General features: G+C 34.9%; 1 protein-coding gene across 1 annotated transcript in view; it reads right to left on the bottom strand.

The window, feature by feature from the left end:
* Positions 1-20,006, bottom strand: part of CNTNAP2 (contactin associated protein 2) — a 2,003,631-nt gene that overhangs the window by 1,132,773 nt on the left and 850,852 nt on the right. The window contains exons 6-9 of the mRNA XM_024742848.1: positions 15,070-15,273; positions 10,261-10,445; positions 4,781-4,924; positions 642-906 (exon numbers count right to left, since the gene is read on the bottom strand). Of these exons, the coding sequence (XP_024598616.1) occupies positions 642-906; positions 4,781-4,924; positions 10,261-10,445; positions 15,070-15,273 (798 nt within the window). The remainder of the gene's footprint in view (positions 1-641; positions 907-4,780; positions 4,925-10,260; positions 10,446-15,069; positions 15,274-20,006) is intronic.

Below are 20,006 nucleotides of genomic sequence, written 5' to 3'. Positions count from 1 at the left end.
CAAGTTTGTTCAAATAACAACAATATTACCTAAGTCTCAGTTTATCACACCACGACCATGTCAAGTTTAAAAATTACTCTGCTTAGCCAGGCCAGTCTGCCCTCAGTCGATACATATCTCCTGTCATTCCTGTTTGTACTCACCCCCCTTTTTTTCTGACACGTTGTACAAATTTAGCAAGATCACTTTGAGCTTTTGATTCAAGCAGTAGAATATACCTTTAAAGTCATAATTAAATCAATAGTCTTATCACTAATAGTAAAAGGTATCTGAATGCCCATAAAGTCAGAAGATAAACTACTCTTTCTTATGTTAATCAAATAAACATTCTTTGTTTTTAAACATATAACATTAACTTAGAGGAGTATCCACTGCTCTATTCAAAATGAACTAGCATTTGCAAAAAAAAAAAAGGAAGATTTCAGACGGTCTCAACCAACTTTCCTCCTCGCCCACCCTCACCATCTCAGCGAGGTTCTGTTTCCCTCATTCAATCCGCACTCAGCGCAGCTAAGAGAGTACCTCAAAAGTCTGATTCCAAACATAATCACAAGCATGTGACGCCAACACAGCAACAACAGAGCTTAAGCTGTGGAAATCACGATAGTTTCAGGAGCGAACACTGAATAGATTTCACTGACCTGAGGAAATATCTATCTGGCTCATCTTGGTCTGCGTGATGTTGATGTGAACGCTGACTTTGCTGTCAGTGAGGTCAATCTCCACGTTGCCCAAATTATCCGCAAAATGACTGAAAAGCAGGAGACCATTGGGGTTCCAAGTCCTGAACTGGAAACTAACCGAAAACAGGTCTTGATGAAGCCGTCCAGGCACCTCCAGGTAACTGGTAGCATTGAAAAAGACAGGTACCGTGTAGGGCTCCACGCACGCGAAACTCAAATTTCCCTGGAAAACAGAAGGGCATGCTTTAAGGAAAGTGTAGAATAAAATAAGCATCCATGGAAGACAGTAGACAAAGCGACAGTTTTACAAATTTCAAAGCAGAACTTGAGCCTGTGTGAAATTCTCATGTGCAGCAGTGTGACACGGATGCAGCAATTGGATACCTCGGCATGTCCTTCCTGCTATAGCTAACAGAGTACGGCAGTTGGCTACCAAGTTGAGGGATTCATACAAGCACCATCCATCATGGAATTGAGAGACTGACAGCCTGATGTGATGGGCTGACTATGGAATGGATGTGTCCCTGTGTGGTGGGCTTGGGTGTGGACCACTGGACCTTCTGAAGACAGCAAAGAGCTGCTTTTCCCTCCCCCACAACCGATGCTGCATTAGCCAGGGAGGGAATGCCTTGGTTCTCTTTTGGATGGCCTTGGTCAAATGTTTATTAACATATAAATCTGGTCTCAGTGGGAACTCTGATCATTCGGTTGCTATTTATTAAACTATTATGGGGCAAATACTCTTGGGTTTTATCTCAATACCTAATATATACGAATTAACTATTTAGCATCAATATGATTGTGATTATCTCAGATTATTTTGTTATTCAACTCAAAAATCTCATTTAAATTCCCATGAAGGACTTCCCTGGTGGTGCAGTGGTTAAGAATCCGCCTGCCAATGCAGGAGACACGGGTTCGAGCCCTGGTCCGGGAAGATCCCACATGCTGTGGAGCAACTAAGCCCGTGCACCACAACTACTGAGCCTGCGCTCTAGAGCCTGTGAGCCACAACTACTGAGCCTGTGTGCCACAACTACTAAAGCCCGTGCGCCTACAGCCTGTGCTTCGCAACAAGAGAAGCCACCGCATGAGAAGCCCACGCACTGCAATGCAGAGTAGCCCCCGCTCACCGCAACTAGAGAAAAGCCTGTGTGCAGCAACGAAGACCCAACGCAACCAAAAATAAAATAAATTTATAAAATAAATAAATTCCCATGAAGTGTGCATATATAACACATTAATGTTTGTGCAAACAGTGACATGAATGTACAAAAGGAAAAGAAAACTCGCAGTAATTAAAGCTTCCTCCTTCCCCTTCACACCCCCTCTATTTGGTACAAGGAAATTTGATTTATTATTCAAATACATTGAGTTTTATATTCTAGTATCTAAGTACCTTCCTTTTAAAGATATGAAAATCTACATATTCTTCCATCTTTTTTTTTTTTTTTTTTCGGTACGCGAGCCTCTCACTACTGTGGCCCCTCCTGTCGCGGAGCACAGGCTCCGGACGCGCAGGCTCAGCGGCCATGGCTCACGGGCCCAGCCCCTCCGCGGCATATGGGATCTTCTCGGACCAGGGCATGAACCCGCGTCCCCTGCATCGGCAGACGGACTCTCAACCACTGCGCCACCAGGGAAGCCCTTTCCATCTTTTTTTTAACCCACCATATCTTGAGGAATATGATTTGGAGACATTTTCACTTCATTTTTTGTTTGTTTGTTTAACAACACCGCACATTTGTCCCTAGATGCATAGCTCTTCCACTTTAGTACATTAAGCTAGGCTGTCTCTCTGAATTAATATTCAAATGAAATTTGCGCTGTGACTTCACAGATGATTATTTTTAAATGCTTACTTTTCCCGGTGAAAAGAACTGGTTGTGCATAATAACTGAGATGTCATAAATGACTGCATGCCTGTGCTGTGGGGATTGTCTCCCCACAAAGTTAAAGGTATTTTCTGAGTAATGGTGCTGACTCTGGATCCACCGTATAATGAGGAAATGGGTGTGTATATGGAGAGGGGTGCAGGATGAGTGCTGAGTCAATTCCACTGAAATATCAGCACCTGACATCTTTGAAAGCAAATTTCCTACGTAAATATTTGCCTCTGTAGAGCTGCTTGCAAATGTCCAGCTTGCCTCTATACTGCCTAAACTTTTAATACATAGGTATATTTTTGTTTAAAAGCCTTTCTTATGTCTGCTCATTATATTTTAACAAACATAATTATAGATAATTCATGCTTTTCTAAATGTCTTTGTTATTCAAGTTAAAATAGCATTTATAAGCACAATATATATTTTGTGGTTAAAGCTGATTTTGGAATGAGTCCCCGGAGTGCAATTCTCTGTAGTTTGGGTACCTAATTAATACATATGAGGACCAACTGGGAGGTTTGGGCAGAAATAACATATTACTTCTTAAAGGTATAAATAATGGAAAAGGTATTATGATGATTTGGACTCTGTACCCTTCTATCTTAAGTAACAATTTCTGAGGAAACAAAAGGACTCTGATGCCATTTTATCCAAAACTTAAAATAGCCTATGTATAAATACTGCTCTAGATAAGAAATAACACAGCCTGGAAAGAGACCATGACCTCAGGGGTCGGATACTGTGAATCCACGATCTATGTTTATGGGAAAGTTATTTTTCCAGTTTAAATCTCAGTTTTCATCTACAAAATGTTTACGACAATATCTCCCTTGTAGTATTGTTCTTAGATTACCATAAATGTAACAGGTCTTGTACAGTGCCTTTTGCCTGTACATGGAGCTATTATTATTTTTCTCTACAGTCAATATATCTTATGAGAAAATTTCACCAAAGTTCAATTTTTAACTATTAGTATAAATTCATCATTATTTTTTATTTTTATTTTTTTTTTCAGTATGCAGGCCTCTCACTGTTGTGGCCTCTCCCGTCACGGAGCACAGACTCCGGACGCGCAGGCTCAGCGGCCATGGCTCACGGGCCCAGCCGCTCCGCGGCACGTGGGATATTCCCGGACCGGGGCACGAACCCACACCTCCTGCATCGGCAGGCGGACTCTCAACCACTGCGCCACCAGGGAAGCCCTCATCATTATTTTTAAGAAAGATAATTAGTAAAGAAAAATTTTGCATTAAATTATTATTTTATAGTTTCTTATATCCAGCCTGATCCATTTGTCCAGTAATTTTATGAAAACCCTAGACTCAAGTTTGGGTTAACAAGACCAGAGTCTTCTAGAGCATAGTACAAATACTCATTATATTATCCACTCCCACTGGCTCCCAAATATATGGATCTCTGGATTCCCAGGCTCTTCTCAATTACATTTTGGGCTTAAAGAAACTCCTGCTCTTGCAGAGCCATAAGGAACTCATACCAGATTTTTAAGTTGATGTCTTGTAGTGATCCTATATGGTGTCGTAGGAACGCAAGTGTGCTAGCATGTTCTTTGATTTCTACTCTCCTTCTTGAAATAGTTCAACCTGGAAACACTCACACCAGAGTCAGAGAAGACCACTGTGAGCTTCTGGGTCACAGATTTCACTATCCAATCTAATCAATCTTTATTTAATTGCATAATATTTGGTATGTTTAGCTTTGACAAGAAGTTTATTTCTTTACATATTTGAATGAATTAACTTTGGAAACATGGAAGTAAATATAATAAAGTTCCTGGTTTTAAAACTTTTAAAATATTGAATTACATCATAATCAAGAAATGCAGAGCTATATATGATGTGACATTTGGAAACATGAGGCTGCCGATTTAAGGGCTGCTGAAAGGCTGTGATGAGGTATGCCTGTTCCTCTGCCATGGGGAATCCAGAAACACTGGGGCTGAAATTCTGGGCCCCATCTGAATCAAACTTATTGTCTATTTCTGGTTAATTTAACTCAAAAACTGGTATCTATTCTCAGAGTAAATTCAATATCTCCATATCTTCAGGTAACTCTAAAGTTAGTTTTATATGGTTGAACTCACCACAAGCCTGATGATAAATGCTATGATGCTGTTGTTTATTAACAGTCCAGACACAATAAAATTTCTTTGATTTTTCTATGAACCAATATTTTGGGGGTGAAAAACCTTACCACATTTGAGGGTTCTAGTTTCTTCCTTCTTGCGAGATCAGTTATGTTGATGCCATTGTAGTTAATGTTTTCCATGCAGCCTTTGAAATTCTTTCTACTGCTGGAACTTGGCTTACCGGAGAAAGGTATGCCTCCAAAGGTTATCTTTGAAAAAAAAAGACAAAATGTCAACATTCATACTGTATTCAACTTAAAAAACAAAACAAAACATTTACAATAAATTAGACAAAACTACTATTAGATCCAAGGTCAGTTATCTTTATCTCAACCAATATATACAGACATTTTTTTCTGCCTCCAAAGTCTGTTGCATATTAAATTATGTTGTTATTGAAGTATATGCTAATTATCATTAATTCTGAAAATTAGATTGTAACTTGAACAAGAAAATAGCAACAACCCCTAGCATTTTAATACACAGAAGACAGCTTATCAATTTTCCTAGGACTGTTTTAAAAGATTTTACACAGCAAGTATCTTTTATTAAGTAATATTAAGAATACATTTTTATGCTTATCATTCAAAAACATACTATCAATAAATGCTTCTAGCCATTATGAAATAACCAGCATTAATATATTAAGTTTATAAAACTTCAGGCAAAAGCAAGGAAAATTGTATTCAGCCTATTTAGACATTATAGTCTAATGACCATTAGAGTAAAAAATTCATTGGTCTTATTTGAATGCAGAAAATAGTTCCAGAAGTCTAATTGCAACATTGATTAGGAACATCTTCAGATTTTGGGGGCTATAATTTGAGAAGTACAGGTTTAAAGATATTATAGGTCTCCTAGGTCCTAAGGAATAAGGTCAATGCTCCTTCCTGTGATTCTTAAGCAATCATTGCCTATAAAAAGAGAGTATATATTTTTCTACATATTTTTGATCAAATTATAGTACTAAATATCAATTTCATATAATACAAAATTATGTATTGCCAATGACATTTACTGCTAAGAATTAGTAGTGAATGAATCTATTAATCATAGCTGTAATATCAAGATATATAAATCAGATCTATTTCTCTTAATTATTATTAAATTACCAATTTTTCTTACAAAGTTTTGAAAATGAAAGACATTTTTCAATGTCAAGACTTCATATTTTATATATAAAGCAGAGATCTTTGGGTTTTAGAAGACACAAATTATGTTTCTGTTATTTATGTTTTGGCATTTTATTTTTACTTTTAAAAAATTTAAATTTTTAAAATTACTTTTTAACCATTTTTGATTTTTAATGTACAATGTTGTTAGTTTCAGGTGTATAGCAAAGTGATTTAGTTATCCACGTATATATATTCTTTCTCAGATTCTTTTTCATTATTGGTTATTACAAGATATAGAATATAGTTCCCTGTGCTCTACAGTAGGTCCTTGTTGTTTATCTATTTTATATACAGTAGTGTGTATATGCATTTTAAACGCTGAACTGGTTTTAGGGAAAAAGCACAGATTAATGATGGTTTATGAGACAGTATAAAAAACCAAAAAACCTCACTTAAAATAAAATTAAATGTATTAATACCAGTTAGCTGTATATATCATTTACCTTAGATTTTAAACATGGGAAGAAAAAGAGAAAAACTAAGAATACATAAAAAATAATAAGGAAACTACAAAATGAATAATAGAGTATTCTAAAATAGATTAGGAAAATATTTTCAAGGGGCATTGAACTGAACTTATTAGGTGCTATACACATGTAATTAATAACAAAGGTAAGAATTAATGATACTTTAATCGAGTGTTGTATTTCCCATCTAAAATTCATTTTATCAATTTCTGCTCCAGTAATAAAATCTTCCAGCCCTAATGACATGCAGCATCACATTTTGAATAATATTACTAAGTGCTAGTTAAAACTATTGTTTTATTCCTTCTCTGTGTGCGTAGTTTCTTTATGGGGGGACTCTTGATGATTCACACACTCCTTACGGTTTCTCTGTTTTCGACAACCCTTGGCTCATGTCCTACCTTATAGAAGGTACCCTGGTGAAGCATCACAGGCTCAATTTACCAGATTCCTTACAATTAAGAGATGTGGGTTCAAATCCCAATTCCTAATGTAACGCATCATTTGATATTAGGTGCTCACTACTTGTTTCTTGTTATGTATTCTCATCAATAAAAGGAAACACGTTCTGATATTGTAATCATTCTCGTGGTAAAAAAACTGTTGCAGTTGTTAGATTAATAATCTGATATTGCTATGACTCACACAATTGCCTTATGAATGGCACTGCCATTCAGTGACAACGTTGACTCTAAAAAAGAATTGCACTGACCTTTTTGTTAGCTACCAAGAGTTTCCAAAGGGTGGCAGAGACTGCTAGATACCTCTGAGTGTCCTTTCTCCCACCTTCTTTAAGAAAAAACCATTGCTTTTCAGCTAGGCACAGGCTCCCCAGACAATACATGGCATTTACCAACCTCTTTGAACAAGTTTTGGTCTCATGAGATTTAAGTGGAAGGGTTGTGTGTGACTCCAAGAACTATAATTAAAGGGATGGGGGGGCACAGTCTTCTTCACTCCCTTCCTTCGCACTGTCTGGAATGCAAAATGGAACATGAGCGACTATCTTGGGGTGATTGGCAGAGGGGATGGAGTAGCAGCAGGATAAAAGCAGACTGTGGTCTTGATGACCATGATGCTGCCATCTGAGCCCAGGGCTACCTGCCTGTAGGCTCCTTTTATGTGAAAGGAATAAACATGTATCTGTTATGTTCAGTCTTATTAATTATAACTGATATATGTGGTGATTTCTATTACTTCCTGTTGTCTCCTCACATAACCCTATGAGCAATGGGCTATTATATTCACTTTATAGAAAGGGAATGTGATTTCACCACTGTCACACAACCAGTTAGGGGCAAAAAGGGATTCAAACCCAGAATTATGGCTCCAATTTGAGCTCATGCAGTTGATTCTCTAAAAATCCCAAACGGTTTCTAAAATCCTAGCCCAGTTCTGCAATGGACAAAGGAAAGGCATTCCTCTACTTTCCAAGCAGAGCCGTATGGCAAAGGCAAGGGCATAACATCCAAAGTGGGTGTATCTTGGCATTTGGATAAAGAAGGGAGAGAAGCCAGGACAAACACCAGTCTGCTGTCCCGCCCTGTGTGGTCACTGGCTGGAGGAGGAAGAATGAAGTGAACTGCCTCTGTACACCCTTGCACGCTTCTCAGGTCACCGTGTAGCTACAGCTTGACTGCAATGGTGACTTGCTCACTTTTAACAGGCTACAGAGAGGTCAGTGAAGTGAACGGTTAAGGCTTCTCCCCCCCGAGAAATGCCCAAATTGAGTTATGTCAAAGGAACAAACTTGTCTTCTATTGCTTCTTTTATGATGTATCAATATATCCCCGGGAATGAGGCTAGGTATTATTTAATTAACCACTGGCAGCAGTGTGCTGGATCCTGCCAATACTGGCTCATGAGAACTGACTGTTAGAGTCATTGTTAAAAATTAAATTATATAAGCTTTAAATTCAATACATTAAACAAAAAATTAATAACTACTCAGAACTCATGTCTACATTTTCCTATCATGTATGCTCTTGAGGTTATTTACGTTTATTTTGTCTACATGATGGAAATATTGAATAATGGTGTAGTATAATAAATATTTTTGGTCTTTGTTCCCAGTTCCTGGCACAGAGCTCCTAAAATCCTTGCAATTTCCTGAGTAACAGGTGTGTCTTTTGTTAGTCATAATGAGCCATTTCGTGCAAGGAGATGTGTGCAAAAACACTGAGAGACCGATTCTACTATAGTCCCTAATTTTCTTTAAACAAATAAGCCAAGAGAATCCCTTTATATTCAAGTAAACATGTTGCGATATAAAGGTAGGCCCAACCATTTGCATTGCAGCTTTTGCCAATAACTGCAGGATCTGAGGAAAGTAATCAGGTAGTAGCTCTACAAAGAGAAATGTGTTGATTCTCTCCTCATTCTTTCCAGTAAATTAAAATTTTTTTCCTGTGTCTCTCTAACAAATATGTCTCAGGCATTTTAGTCTACAGGTGAGGTTCTCAAACATGGTATTCTATCTAGAGGGGCTTCGAAGTGTCGATGAAACTGCTGACCCCATAGAAAGCATTGTGTGTGCATGAATATTCATAGATTTCATCGCAAACTCAAAGGGTCTATAACCCCAAATTTTTAATTCTGTTTTTGAAAATTGGAATTGTGTTTGCCCATTACTAATGTTCCAGGATTTCTCACCTCTTCTATGGTACTTCAAAGTTTATTAATGGAGAATGAATAATTCATCTTTAAATTCTCTCCTACAGTAGGAGATAAGCCACATAAGTCAAGATTCATATTAATTTACAGAAGATAGAAATTTTAGGGATTTTCACATTCTTTCCCTTTCAACCATCATTTTTACTTTAAAGAGATGTTTGGAGGAGTAATTATTTCCTGATATCCTTAGATTTATTTTAATGTTAATAAAGTCTCTATATCAAAGTTTATATGGCATATTCTATTCTAAATTTCTATTCAGAAATATATGTAATGTATTTATATTACAGAAAATTTAGAAACTATTTAAACATATAAAGAAAATAACAGTTGTAAATCCTGACTTTTTCACTTACTACGTTATGGTAAAGCACATTCTATGTTCTAAAAGATTTATGTACGGATATCAGTAACATACATATATGTATATGTATATATCTGCAATTTCAAAACTGGGGGCCAAGGCACATGGAGATGGCACAGCAAACTCATAGGGGTGCCCCAGTGATGAACATCTTCTTACAGAACTTTTATCCCTATTTATGATTAACATTTTTGATGGACACTTTAAGGTTGAACTGCTCTCCAAATAATTAAAAAACTTGATACGCCTACCAGTATAAGAATATATATTTTTTATGGCAACAATATGATCATTGATTATTTTTTAATCTTTGATCATTTGGAAGGTAAAAAAATATTTTTATTTATGGACAATCTCTTTAAAATATTCTGAATTTTTATTTCTTTTATGACAATGATATCTGAGAAAACAGAACTTGTCAATGACTTAACATATACCAGAACTCAGGATTTCTTATTCAATATTTTGTAATAAATATTAGACAATCCTATGTACATAATATACTGTACATCATCAAGAACAGGCGATTTATGTTATAATTAACTACCAAAGAAAAGATTACAACTTAAATTTTTTGTGGTTTTGTTAAATGGCCATGATAACATGATAAATGGTCCTTCTCTTTAAATATATCAGTATGTTATTTTGGTGTCAAGTTTTAAAACATGTTTTAAGAACTCATTTAGAATAATTTAGAAATATAAAATGACATATTAACAAATTAGGTTGTCAAGTTGTAAGTTAAGTTTTCTTTGGAGGATAAAATGAAAATGGTATAGGAAGGTATATGATTAACAATAATACAACAAGACAGTAGGAAACTGAGGATACTTGATGCATTACAACTTATACATCCTCAAATTTACCTCATAGTCCAAATCCAGGTAGTCGAACTCCCCATTGGTGCGGAAGTGCTGCGTGCTTCTGTCCAGGGTGAGGTTGATGCTCCGGCCCTGGCGCTCAATGACCACAGAGTGCCAGTGGTGATCATCCAGCAGACTTCCTGTCATCACGGACGTGTGGCCATATATGGGGCCAAGCTGGTTGCTTCCTGAGTCACGTGAATGGAAAAGAAACAAGGCAAAGCCATCACGACCCTATGTCGAAGTAGACCTTTCATCTACAACACCAAGGGCGGACGTTTCTCTAAAGCTCTGTCTATTGAAGTTAACATGGGAAAACCAACGTGTAACTACACCTAAAAACAGTTGTATGTTCAAACTACATAAAAGCTATTAAAGACGGAAAGAAGTCTGCTCCCTTAAAAAACATGAGCTTTTTTTTTTTTTTCAATTACTGTGCCATGAATTGTGCTAAATTTGGTAGATTCTTTATAAAGTCAGTGCCCCATGGGCTCTGGGGCCAGAGTGCCTGGATTCTGATGCTGGTTCCACCATTGGCTTGCTCCATGATCCTGGCCAAGGTGACAGTTCTCTGGGCCTCTCTTTCCTCACATGTAAAAAGGGAAGAATAATAGTACCTGCTTTACAAGGTTGCTGTGAGGATTAAATTAATTAGTACAAGCAAAGAACTTACACACTTCCTAACATACAGTGAACATTCATTAAATGTCACCTGTTAATTTTTTTATTATTATCGTTGTTGTTATTATTATTGGTCAAGAAAACACAGCATGACAATTTTCAGGTTTGTTTTTTTTTCTGATTCCAAAAGCCATAATCAGTATAATATTTAATGTCATGGAAAGTTTACCCAAGTTATACGTTAAAATAAAAAACTGCAAAATTATATATGCAGCATTAATCCAGTTTTGAAATAAGATCTCCATAGCGACAAGACTATAAATAAGAGTGGAAGGTTGTGAGAATCTGAAATGTTTACTAAAGGCATCTCCGGATGCTGTTTACATATTTTTTACCATTTTTTATTTTGTCTAATCAAGCATTGCTCTTGATGGTCAGGCAAAGCTAAATGCTATAAAAATACAATATTGCTTCAGAATAAAGAGCATAATAGAAATCAGAGAAACACACAATTGACTGAAGAATTAAATTATTTTCGTTTTTTCACAGTTAGGATGCTAATATGCCTATACCTGACATTTTCTATGGATTTCCCAGATGAAATTTCTTTCCTTTTGGTGATGAAATCAAATGTTGCCCTGTGATTGTCATTATGATTGTGTATGTACATTGGCGGTGGGACAGGGAGAAAGAAAAGAAAGAATAAATTTAAGTGAAAGACTACATTCAGTTTCATTACTTTAAATATTTAGACTGGAAGGCTAAGCAGCGACTCACGTGCCTGATATTTAGGTAACAGCATTAAAGAGTGACAGCGGATATTTGAGTGGATGTGTTTCCATCGCTGTCATAAATTCTAGTCAATAAAACTCTACACAAACTGCTTTCCAATAATGACATGGTAGTGATCTTTTTAGTGAGGCCATATGATCACTTCTTGTTTCAGAACAGTAATGTCACACTCTTACAAGCCCCAGTGGCTTTTAAAGGCTACTCTGTACATTTCACTTTTTTAAAAAAAACAGGAGAAAGGTTTGGAAAAATAAACGTCTTTGGATATGAGCCAATTGCTCTGAGTGTGTGTGTGTGTGTGTGTGCGCGTGTGTTAGCATGCATGTTTTTATAAAGCACTTATTTTTGGTTTTCTGGTTTCTCTTCCCCCATCCCTCTTTCTTAGCTTCTACTGAACCTGTTTTTCAAAAACTATTTAGGGATATGTTTCTCCCAGGTAATGCATGAATACATGTTTAATATTACAAATAGAGAATATTATAAAGAATTAATATGTAAAACATTAATCACTCATTTCCATCACTAAAGATAGCGTGGTCTATTTCCTTCCAGACATTTTTCATTTACATAACATTTAATTATATATACATATAATTATATAATACATGTAATATAAAAATATTGATATATTTTCCTACGGTTCTCATTTAGTGCTGTACAGTATTCCCCAAATTATTCACAGACATTTTAAACACATACCCACTTATTTCTATATGTTAAGCTTTATTTCTTTCAATTTTTGTTATTGTAACGAGTATTGCAAAGTACGTCCTTGGACTTAAATCCTAAAGTTATTTCTTATTATTTCTTTATATAAAGTATTAAAAATATCTGAAGATACATTATCAAGTTGTTTTCTTGAAATATTTTCAGGAACAGTACAAAGAATCCTTTTTGTCACATAACTCACCAACACAGGTACTATCATTTTTAAATTTTATTTACTTGAAAAAATTGGAACCTTGTTATTTTATTGTACATTTCTTTTATAGATAGTTTGAGCATTTGGTGTTTATAGATTATTTATAATGTTTCTTCTACAAGTTTTCCTTATATTTTTTGGCAATATTTTCCTCCTAAAGTCTTGGTATTATTACAGAGTGGAATGAATTTTTATTCATGAATGACATTAAACTTCTATATTTGACATTTGCATTTTCCCAGGTTTTGGCAGGCGTTTTCATTTTATGATTTTTTAATATAAAAATTAAAATATTTCTGTGTAATTATATAATCAGCATTTTTGGATAATTTTCTTTTGTTATAGAAATTATTATTTCTATCAGAGATTTTGAATGTGAAAAGTTTTATAATAAAAGATAAATCTTTGTAGACACTATAGCAAGTATTATCAACCAAAAAACTAACTGGTTTTAATTTTTAGTATAATTTTGATTTTCAAAGTAATAAAAGTTAATATAAGGGACACAAGCCATATTTAAGAATGTTGGAACAACCATATTGATAAGGAAAGTAAATAGGCAGGATCTCTTTTTGTGTTCTAATTTTTAGTTTTATAGCTTTCCATTGGGATGCATTTAACATGTGAATTTTAAAAGATTATAAAAGAATTCTATAAAGATTATGAAGTCTTTTATAATCTTTATAGACTATAAAATCTTTATAGAATTCTAAAGTCACTGCAGCATAAAAAAAACAGAATATATGATGCCCTTCAAACAACTCTTGCATAAATCCCGAAATTTTTAGGCAAGCAAGAGGAGGATAAATGTACTGTTGATTTGCATGAATTGTAACTGTGAATGTCAGTATCTGTGTTGTGGATCTTCCCTTTAGCTTTAAGTAAACCTGAGCTACATTATCAACAACCAAACATGTATTAGGATTGTCCACTTAAAAACAACAACAAAAGCCCAAAACAAAACAATAACTCCTTCTTTGAGTTTCATCTCATTCTCCAGTAAACATATCATTTCTGATTCCTTCATTTCTAGTTGATAATATTTAAAATATTCATTCCCACACCTTTCATCTTTTCTTAACTGATGACAATAAAATGACTGTCCTTTCTATTCCACTGAGAATAAATCAACAGTAACCACAATGTTGCCAAACAGTGACCTCAGTTTTCTGTCTTCTTAAGTGACATTTTAGGCGAATTTGACACAGTGGACCGCCTCTTCCCTGGTCTCTGTGATGCCACATACTAGTATTTCCTCCTATCCCCTGTCCACTTCTCCTCAGTCTCCATGTAGTATCTTCTCCTGTTAATCTCATACATGCAACTCCCTAGTTGAAATCTCAACTTTGATGCCTAATAGGCAACTAAAATGCACCATATCCAAACAGATGTCTAGACTTCCTCTGTTGGAAAAAACTAATACTTCTCTATTAGAAGAAACTCTGTGGAGAAAATAAAGCTTTCTGTATTTCTGAAAATGGTGCTAATGTCCATTTGGAACTCAAGCCATACCCTAGGGATTATCCCTTATACATTATCTTTCTTTCTTACTCCATATCCAAAGCATTACAAATGATACTGAATTTACCACCAGAATCATCTCCCAAGTGGATCAATTTCTCTACATCTCCACTGATAGCCACCTTCTGCAAGCAGTGCTGTCTCTCGCTGTCTCTCACTGTACCAGACTCTCATGTTGATGCAAGTGTTTTCTCTTACAGAAGTCTCAGTACTTTAAAAAAAAATAAGATCATGATGCTATAGTTTAAAGCCTACTAATAGCTTCCCGTTCTTAAAATAATATCTAAACCTTTTACCACGCCCTAAAGGACACTACAGTATTTCAACAATCCTCAATGTTTGGATTTCATCTTTTATCCTACTTACTCATTACAAATACCCACACCAGCCTTTTCCTGTTCCTTGAGCATGTCAGGTCTTAGTCTTTCGTGATTCCCTCCTCTCAATTAACCTTCTCTCAGATATTTTTAGGGCTTGTTTTTGTCATCACTGAAATCTCAGCATGAATATCTTCTCAGGGAGGACCTTCTTCACTACATATTCTAATGTTGATCCATCTTGCCTATGCAATATCCTTTATATATTAACCTATTTAGTTGATTTCACACTCCTCATCATTATTTGAAGTCATTTCTTTGGATTTAGTTGTTTTATAAAAATAATAATAGATAATATAGTGTCTGATGCCCCCACTGTGTCATAAACTTCATGAACTCCATTTTTTTCACCCCCGTATCCTAGATGCTCGTATAGTACCTGCAGAGTACAGGTGTTTAATACATATTTTTGAATGAAGAAGTATATCAATATATATCAACCACTATGAATTAAAACTGGATTGACAATATAATGTGAACTCTTTTTGTAATTTACATTTTAAGGATTAAAGACCATTAGTATTTAACTAATGGGAAGACTAATAAATGAAAAGAATGGTGCCAAAAGTCAGGACATACCTAGGTTTAAACTGAAGACCAGCTTGGCTTTTTTCAGTTCCAACGTAATATAATCCCCTTGCTGTCCTTCCCCGTGCAAGATTACCCCTTCACTTTCGGAGGTTTTAAATTTCAAAGCAATGACATCTTTCAGTGTTTTCATCTTCTTGTTTCTGAATCTATATGGTAACACAACATGACCATCAAAGTTGATAACATCAGCCCCTAAAAGAAGAAATAAATAATATGTTAGTTTAATTATTGTATGTTGTCATCCAGTGTGAAGTATAACTTCTTTCAGTGAGTGTCTACACAGAATAAATGAGAAAAAATTGTTTTTTTTCCTGAAAACTCTTCAGCCCTGGGTTCTTGTTCTATTTCTTATTTTGGTTGATTGTGTGTCCTGAAGTGGATTAGTACTTATAAAGAATGATCACAGAAACCTTTATCAATATAAATTGTAATACTAATAACATAAATTCCATCAATGACTTACACGCTTCAAATTTTTAACTTAGAAGTTTGGAGTTTACTTGAAAAAAGTAAATTTTTAATCCCTGAGATATTATGAGATTTTATTATTTTCCTTCTTAAATGAGGCTGTTTATGATTCCAAATATCTATCAATATTTTGCTCACAAATTTTATTTTCCATGACATAACAATGAAAGATCTTGGAATGCAGGGTTTAGGGTATACTCCTTTTTTTAATGGTTTTTATATTCTACTACAGTTTCTTTATGGTAGTGCCTAGATATAGTGAACTGAACTTTAAGAAGCTTTTACCATTTGCTTCTAGGACTCATGCCTGTCTCAAATTCCTTGTTAACCCCTTGCCTTTGGAATGAAGAATTGGGTTGCCCATGTTTTCGACTACACTAAACAAAGACATCCTCACCCATATATAATTAGAAGAACAAGCATCTAGCCTATACTATGATAAGACTAGTTCTAATTTGATTTTAGGGAATTTCATTGAAAACATGAAATATAAACTTTTTTAGAAATGTGAACAATTTTTTCACCACGCTCAGAAACAAGGGATGGTGGGCAACAGTTGAATAATTGCTACTTATTCACTCCAGAAATACAAAATGAGATGATTTTATTTATTACACACTGTTGGTTAGTGGGTTGCCAACCCATGGAATGGGCCAATTGACCTGTAATCATTCAGATCAAATTTTAAGTACAAATAGAAGCTTAGTTACCATAATTAGACCTCTATCATTGAAAATACTTTTAGCTCTTAATATTAAATTGTAGAGAATCTAGACAAATTGGACAGTTCTAATTACGTTAGAATTATAAGCCAGGATGAAGCTGCCCCTCAGTTTGGGGTAAGGTCTTGCCAAATAATCCACAGGGAGACACTGGAGAAAAATAATAGCAAGTTTAAAGCCTGTCAGAGAAATATCTTCTCATTACATGTCCTAGTTCTCTGGCACTGGTTTACTTCACTCAGCATGGGGAATACTTTGGATCCCAGTAACAGTAACAATAGCACGCTACATCATGGCAGCCTAGGCGGAGGAGCAGAGCTACCATAGGTATATTCACTCTCTTTCTGTGCAGTGCTTGCCAGTATAAGTTTTGCTTTTAACTAATTCTATAAAGTGAATTGATATGAATACAGTTATTTCAAATATTGCTTAGAATATCTCTAACTTTTCCCTTCAAATCATCAATAGATTTTGAATATTTAAAAATATCCTACCACCGCAAACATTTATGTTTTTAAATAATAGTTCAGAGAATTGTTACATTCTAAAAAGTTCACAAAGAAAAATATACCTTGGAATTTTGTTTTAATTCTTATAGTCAATAATTTACTATAAGACTTTGTATAATCATAAAAATTTTCTTAATCAACAGAATTCTGTTCTGAGAGTGTGAATCACAGAGGTTTATTTACTATGGAGGAAAAAAAGCAGCCATTAAATTTTGGCTTCTGCTAACACTGCCAAGCCAATTAGATTTTAGCTTAATCATCTATACTGTCACAACTGAATTCCAATTGCAATATCTTTATCATTTGTGATGAGAGATAAAACAGAGAAAACGTGGAACCTGATTATTGGATCCCGGATTGAATTTATAATCCAGCAGCTGGTTGAAGTGACTTTTTGTCTTGAAAAGTGTATAAACAAAAAGTCAGAAGGAGGGAGTAAATTCTGAATTCCAGAAAGTAATTTTGCAGTCAATTTCGTATCAACAACAGTCATTTTATATACCTTCAATATACATTAATTGACAAAAAATATTCCCCATTCATCTCTTAGGAAGTAAATGTTCCTGGAGCTTAGACAGAGGAAAGAATTCACCCCTCTCCCGTTTCCTCCTAACTCAAAATCAGGTCCAGGTACAGAATAGTGACTTATGCAAATGTTGATGCCTTTCTTCCTTACTTTTAGGGCGATGAAATAAGTGACAAGAAGGATGGTCATCATTTAGACAGTCCTAGGATGTTAAAAGAAAAAACACAAGGAATGTTTTTCATGAGGACCAAACCTCATTTTACAAATAGTAAGTGGTCAGTGGTCGGTTGAGAAACTAATAAAAATGCTCTGCAAACCAGATCACTCACATCACAAAATCCAAACTGCTCTTCTAGGAATGGGTTAAATGCTTGTACAATATTAGCCTGTGGATGTGAACTCAGAGTTGGCTTTGAAATTACAAAATTCCTAGAAATAATCTATCATATATAATTTATACATAAGCACACACCATACACTTTTAAGAGAGTCTGGGATATTGTAAAATCCATCAGAGTTTAGTTCCATTTCCTACAAAATACATTACAATCTCATTTGACATCTAATAGTATGTTGTGCTTATTTTGGGACAAGCCATATTTTTTCCCCTATTACCCTGATTGCTTTTCACTCCCTAGAACAAAGTTTTCTATGCAGTGATTAAATATGTGTGGTTGAACTGTTTAAGCAATCTGAACAACAATATGGCTAGTCAAAAAGTGAATGCGAAATCACAGTGCTTCCATGATTCTGTTTCTAACAATAACTCAGAGAGCTGGTAACGTGCCCAATTCATCAAATCATCACAGCAGAGAAGGCTTTTATTTTAAAACATTTCATTGTTACTTAGTCTTTACTGTCTGAATTTGGAGATACTCAGATGAGATAGTTTGGAAAATTGTTTATCATCTAAAGATTTTATTATTTTAAAAAAGTACCTTTGCTAATTTTTACTACAAATGTAATATTGTTTATTGTTAAAAAGAAATGAACAATACAGAAATATAGAATGTAGAATGTGAATCCCCAAGACAAGAGATCACCAGTCTTAATGGGTAACCAGTGTTGATGGTGTGTCATTCTAGATTTTATGCATCTATCTCTCTATCTAATGTATGGAATAATGCAAGAAACTATACATTATTACATATACGTGTGTGTGTGTAAATAGAGAGAGAGAGGAAGGGAAAGAGAAGGGAGAATGTCATTTCATTTAATTGTGGTTCAAAATGTATAATAGTAGCTTGAGCTTCGGGCAATCTATATATAATGTGGGGAAATTGTAGGTTTTAGCAAAGTAGTATGTTTTATTGACTTTCGTGCAGCAAGGCACTTACATAAAGTAAGAATGTATATAATTAGAAATGTAATTTATGCTATTTATTTGAAAAAATTAAAAATGTATTTGAATATAGCACAACATAAACAACTTTTGATTTCTTGTTTTCTCATAAATGTTTCATTTTCATATAGAAAATTGAGAATAGGAAGATTTAAAGAAGAAAATTAAAAGGACATAATTCTATTTTCATGAAATAACCACTGATAACTTACATTTCTGATTATTTTAATTTGTATATATGTAATGTATGTACATAGATACACAGAAGGATCATACTCTATATAGTTTTGTTACTAAACACTATAGTTTGGTTTTTTTCAATCTCATATATTGTTTTTCCCTAAACAGGATTTTAATTAGCTAAAAATATATCATCATTTGGATGTCCAGTTTCTTCAATAAGAATCTATTTTGCAGTTTTCTTTTTAATAAACTTTTTATTTTGGAATAATTTTTGATTTAGTGAAAAGTTGCAAAGATAGTACAGCGAGTTCCCACACACCCTCCACCCAGTTTCTTCTAATGTTAACATTTTACATAACTGGTACATTTGTCTAATCTAAGACATAACTTAAGTATAACACTATTCACTGAAATACAGACTATGTTTGGATTTTACCAGTTTTCACAAATGTTCTTGTTTGTTTGCTTTTCCTATTCCAGGATCCAGTCCGGGATCTCATGTTGCATTTCGTCATCATGTTTCCTTAGTTTCCTTCAACTCCTCTCATCTGTGATGTTTTCTCAGTCTGTCTTTCATAACTTTGACACTTTAGAAGAGTACCAGTCAGGTATTTTGTAGAATCCTTCTCATCCTGGCTTGGTCTGAAGTTTTCTTATGACTAGACTGGTGGAGTTTGGGGAAAAAAACACTGAGTTGGGGTGTCCTCAGCACTTCCTATCAGGGGAGGCACGATTTCAACATGACTTTCCACTTGTGATAGTGGTCAAGGTGATGTCTGCCGAGTTTCTTCACTGTAAGGTTACTATTTTTCCTTTTCCGTACTTTATTCTGTGGAAGTGAGTCACCAAGTCCAGCCCATGTTTAAGGTAAGGGGAATTAAGTTCTACCTCCTGGAGGGGGAGTATCTACATATACTATTTAGAATTCTTCTGTAAAGAAGATTTCTTCTATTTATTCATTCATTCAATCATTTATTTATATAATTATGGGATTGTGCATGTTTATTTATTCGTTGAGTTTAATTCAATACTTATCATTATTCAAATTTTTCCAGCTTTAGCCATTGGGAGCTCTTTCAGGTTGGCTCCTGTGTCTCTTTGGTAGGTTGTGGCCCCTGCTGCTTCCTCTTCCCCCTCCCTCTTTTCCCCCTCCCCTCCCCCTCTCCCCTCCGCCT

This window comes from Neophocaena asiaeorientalis, unplaced genomic scaffold, assembly GCF_003031525.2.
Source record: "Neophocaena asiaeorientalis asiaeorientalis breed wild unplaced genomic scaffold, Neophocaena_asiaeorientalis_V1.1 scaffold798, whole genome shotgun sequence".
Lineage (NCBI taxonomy): Eukaryota > Metazoa > Chordata > Mammalia > Artiodactyla > Phocoenidae > Neophocaena > Neophocaena asiaeorientalis.
The sequence above is the reverse complement of the archived record's forward strand: the minus strand, read 5'-3'. Positions and strand labels throughout refer to the sequence as shown.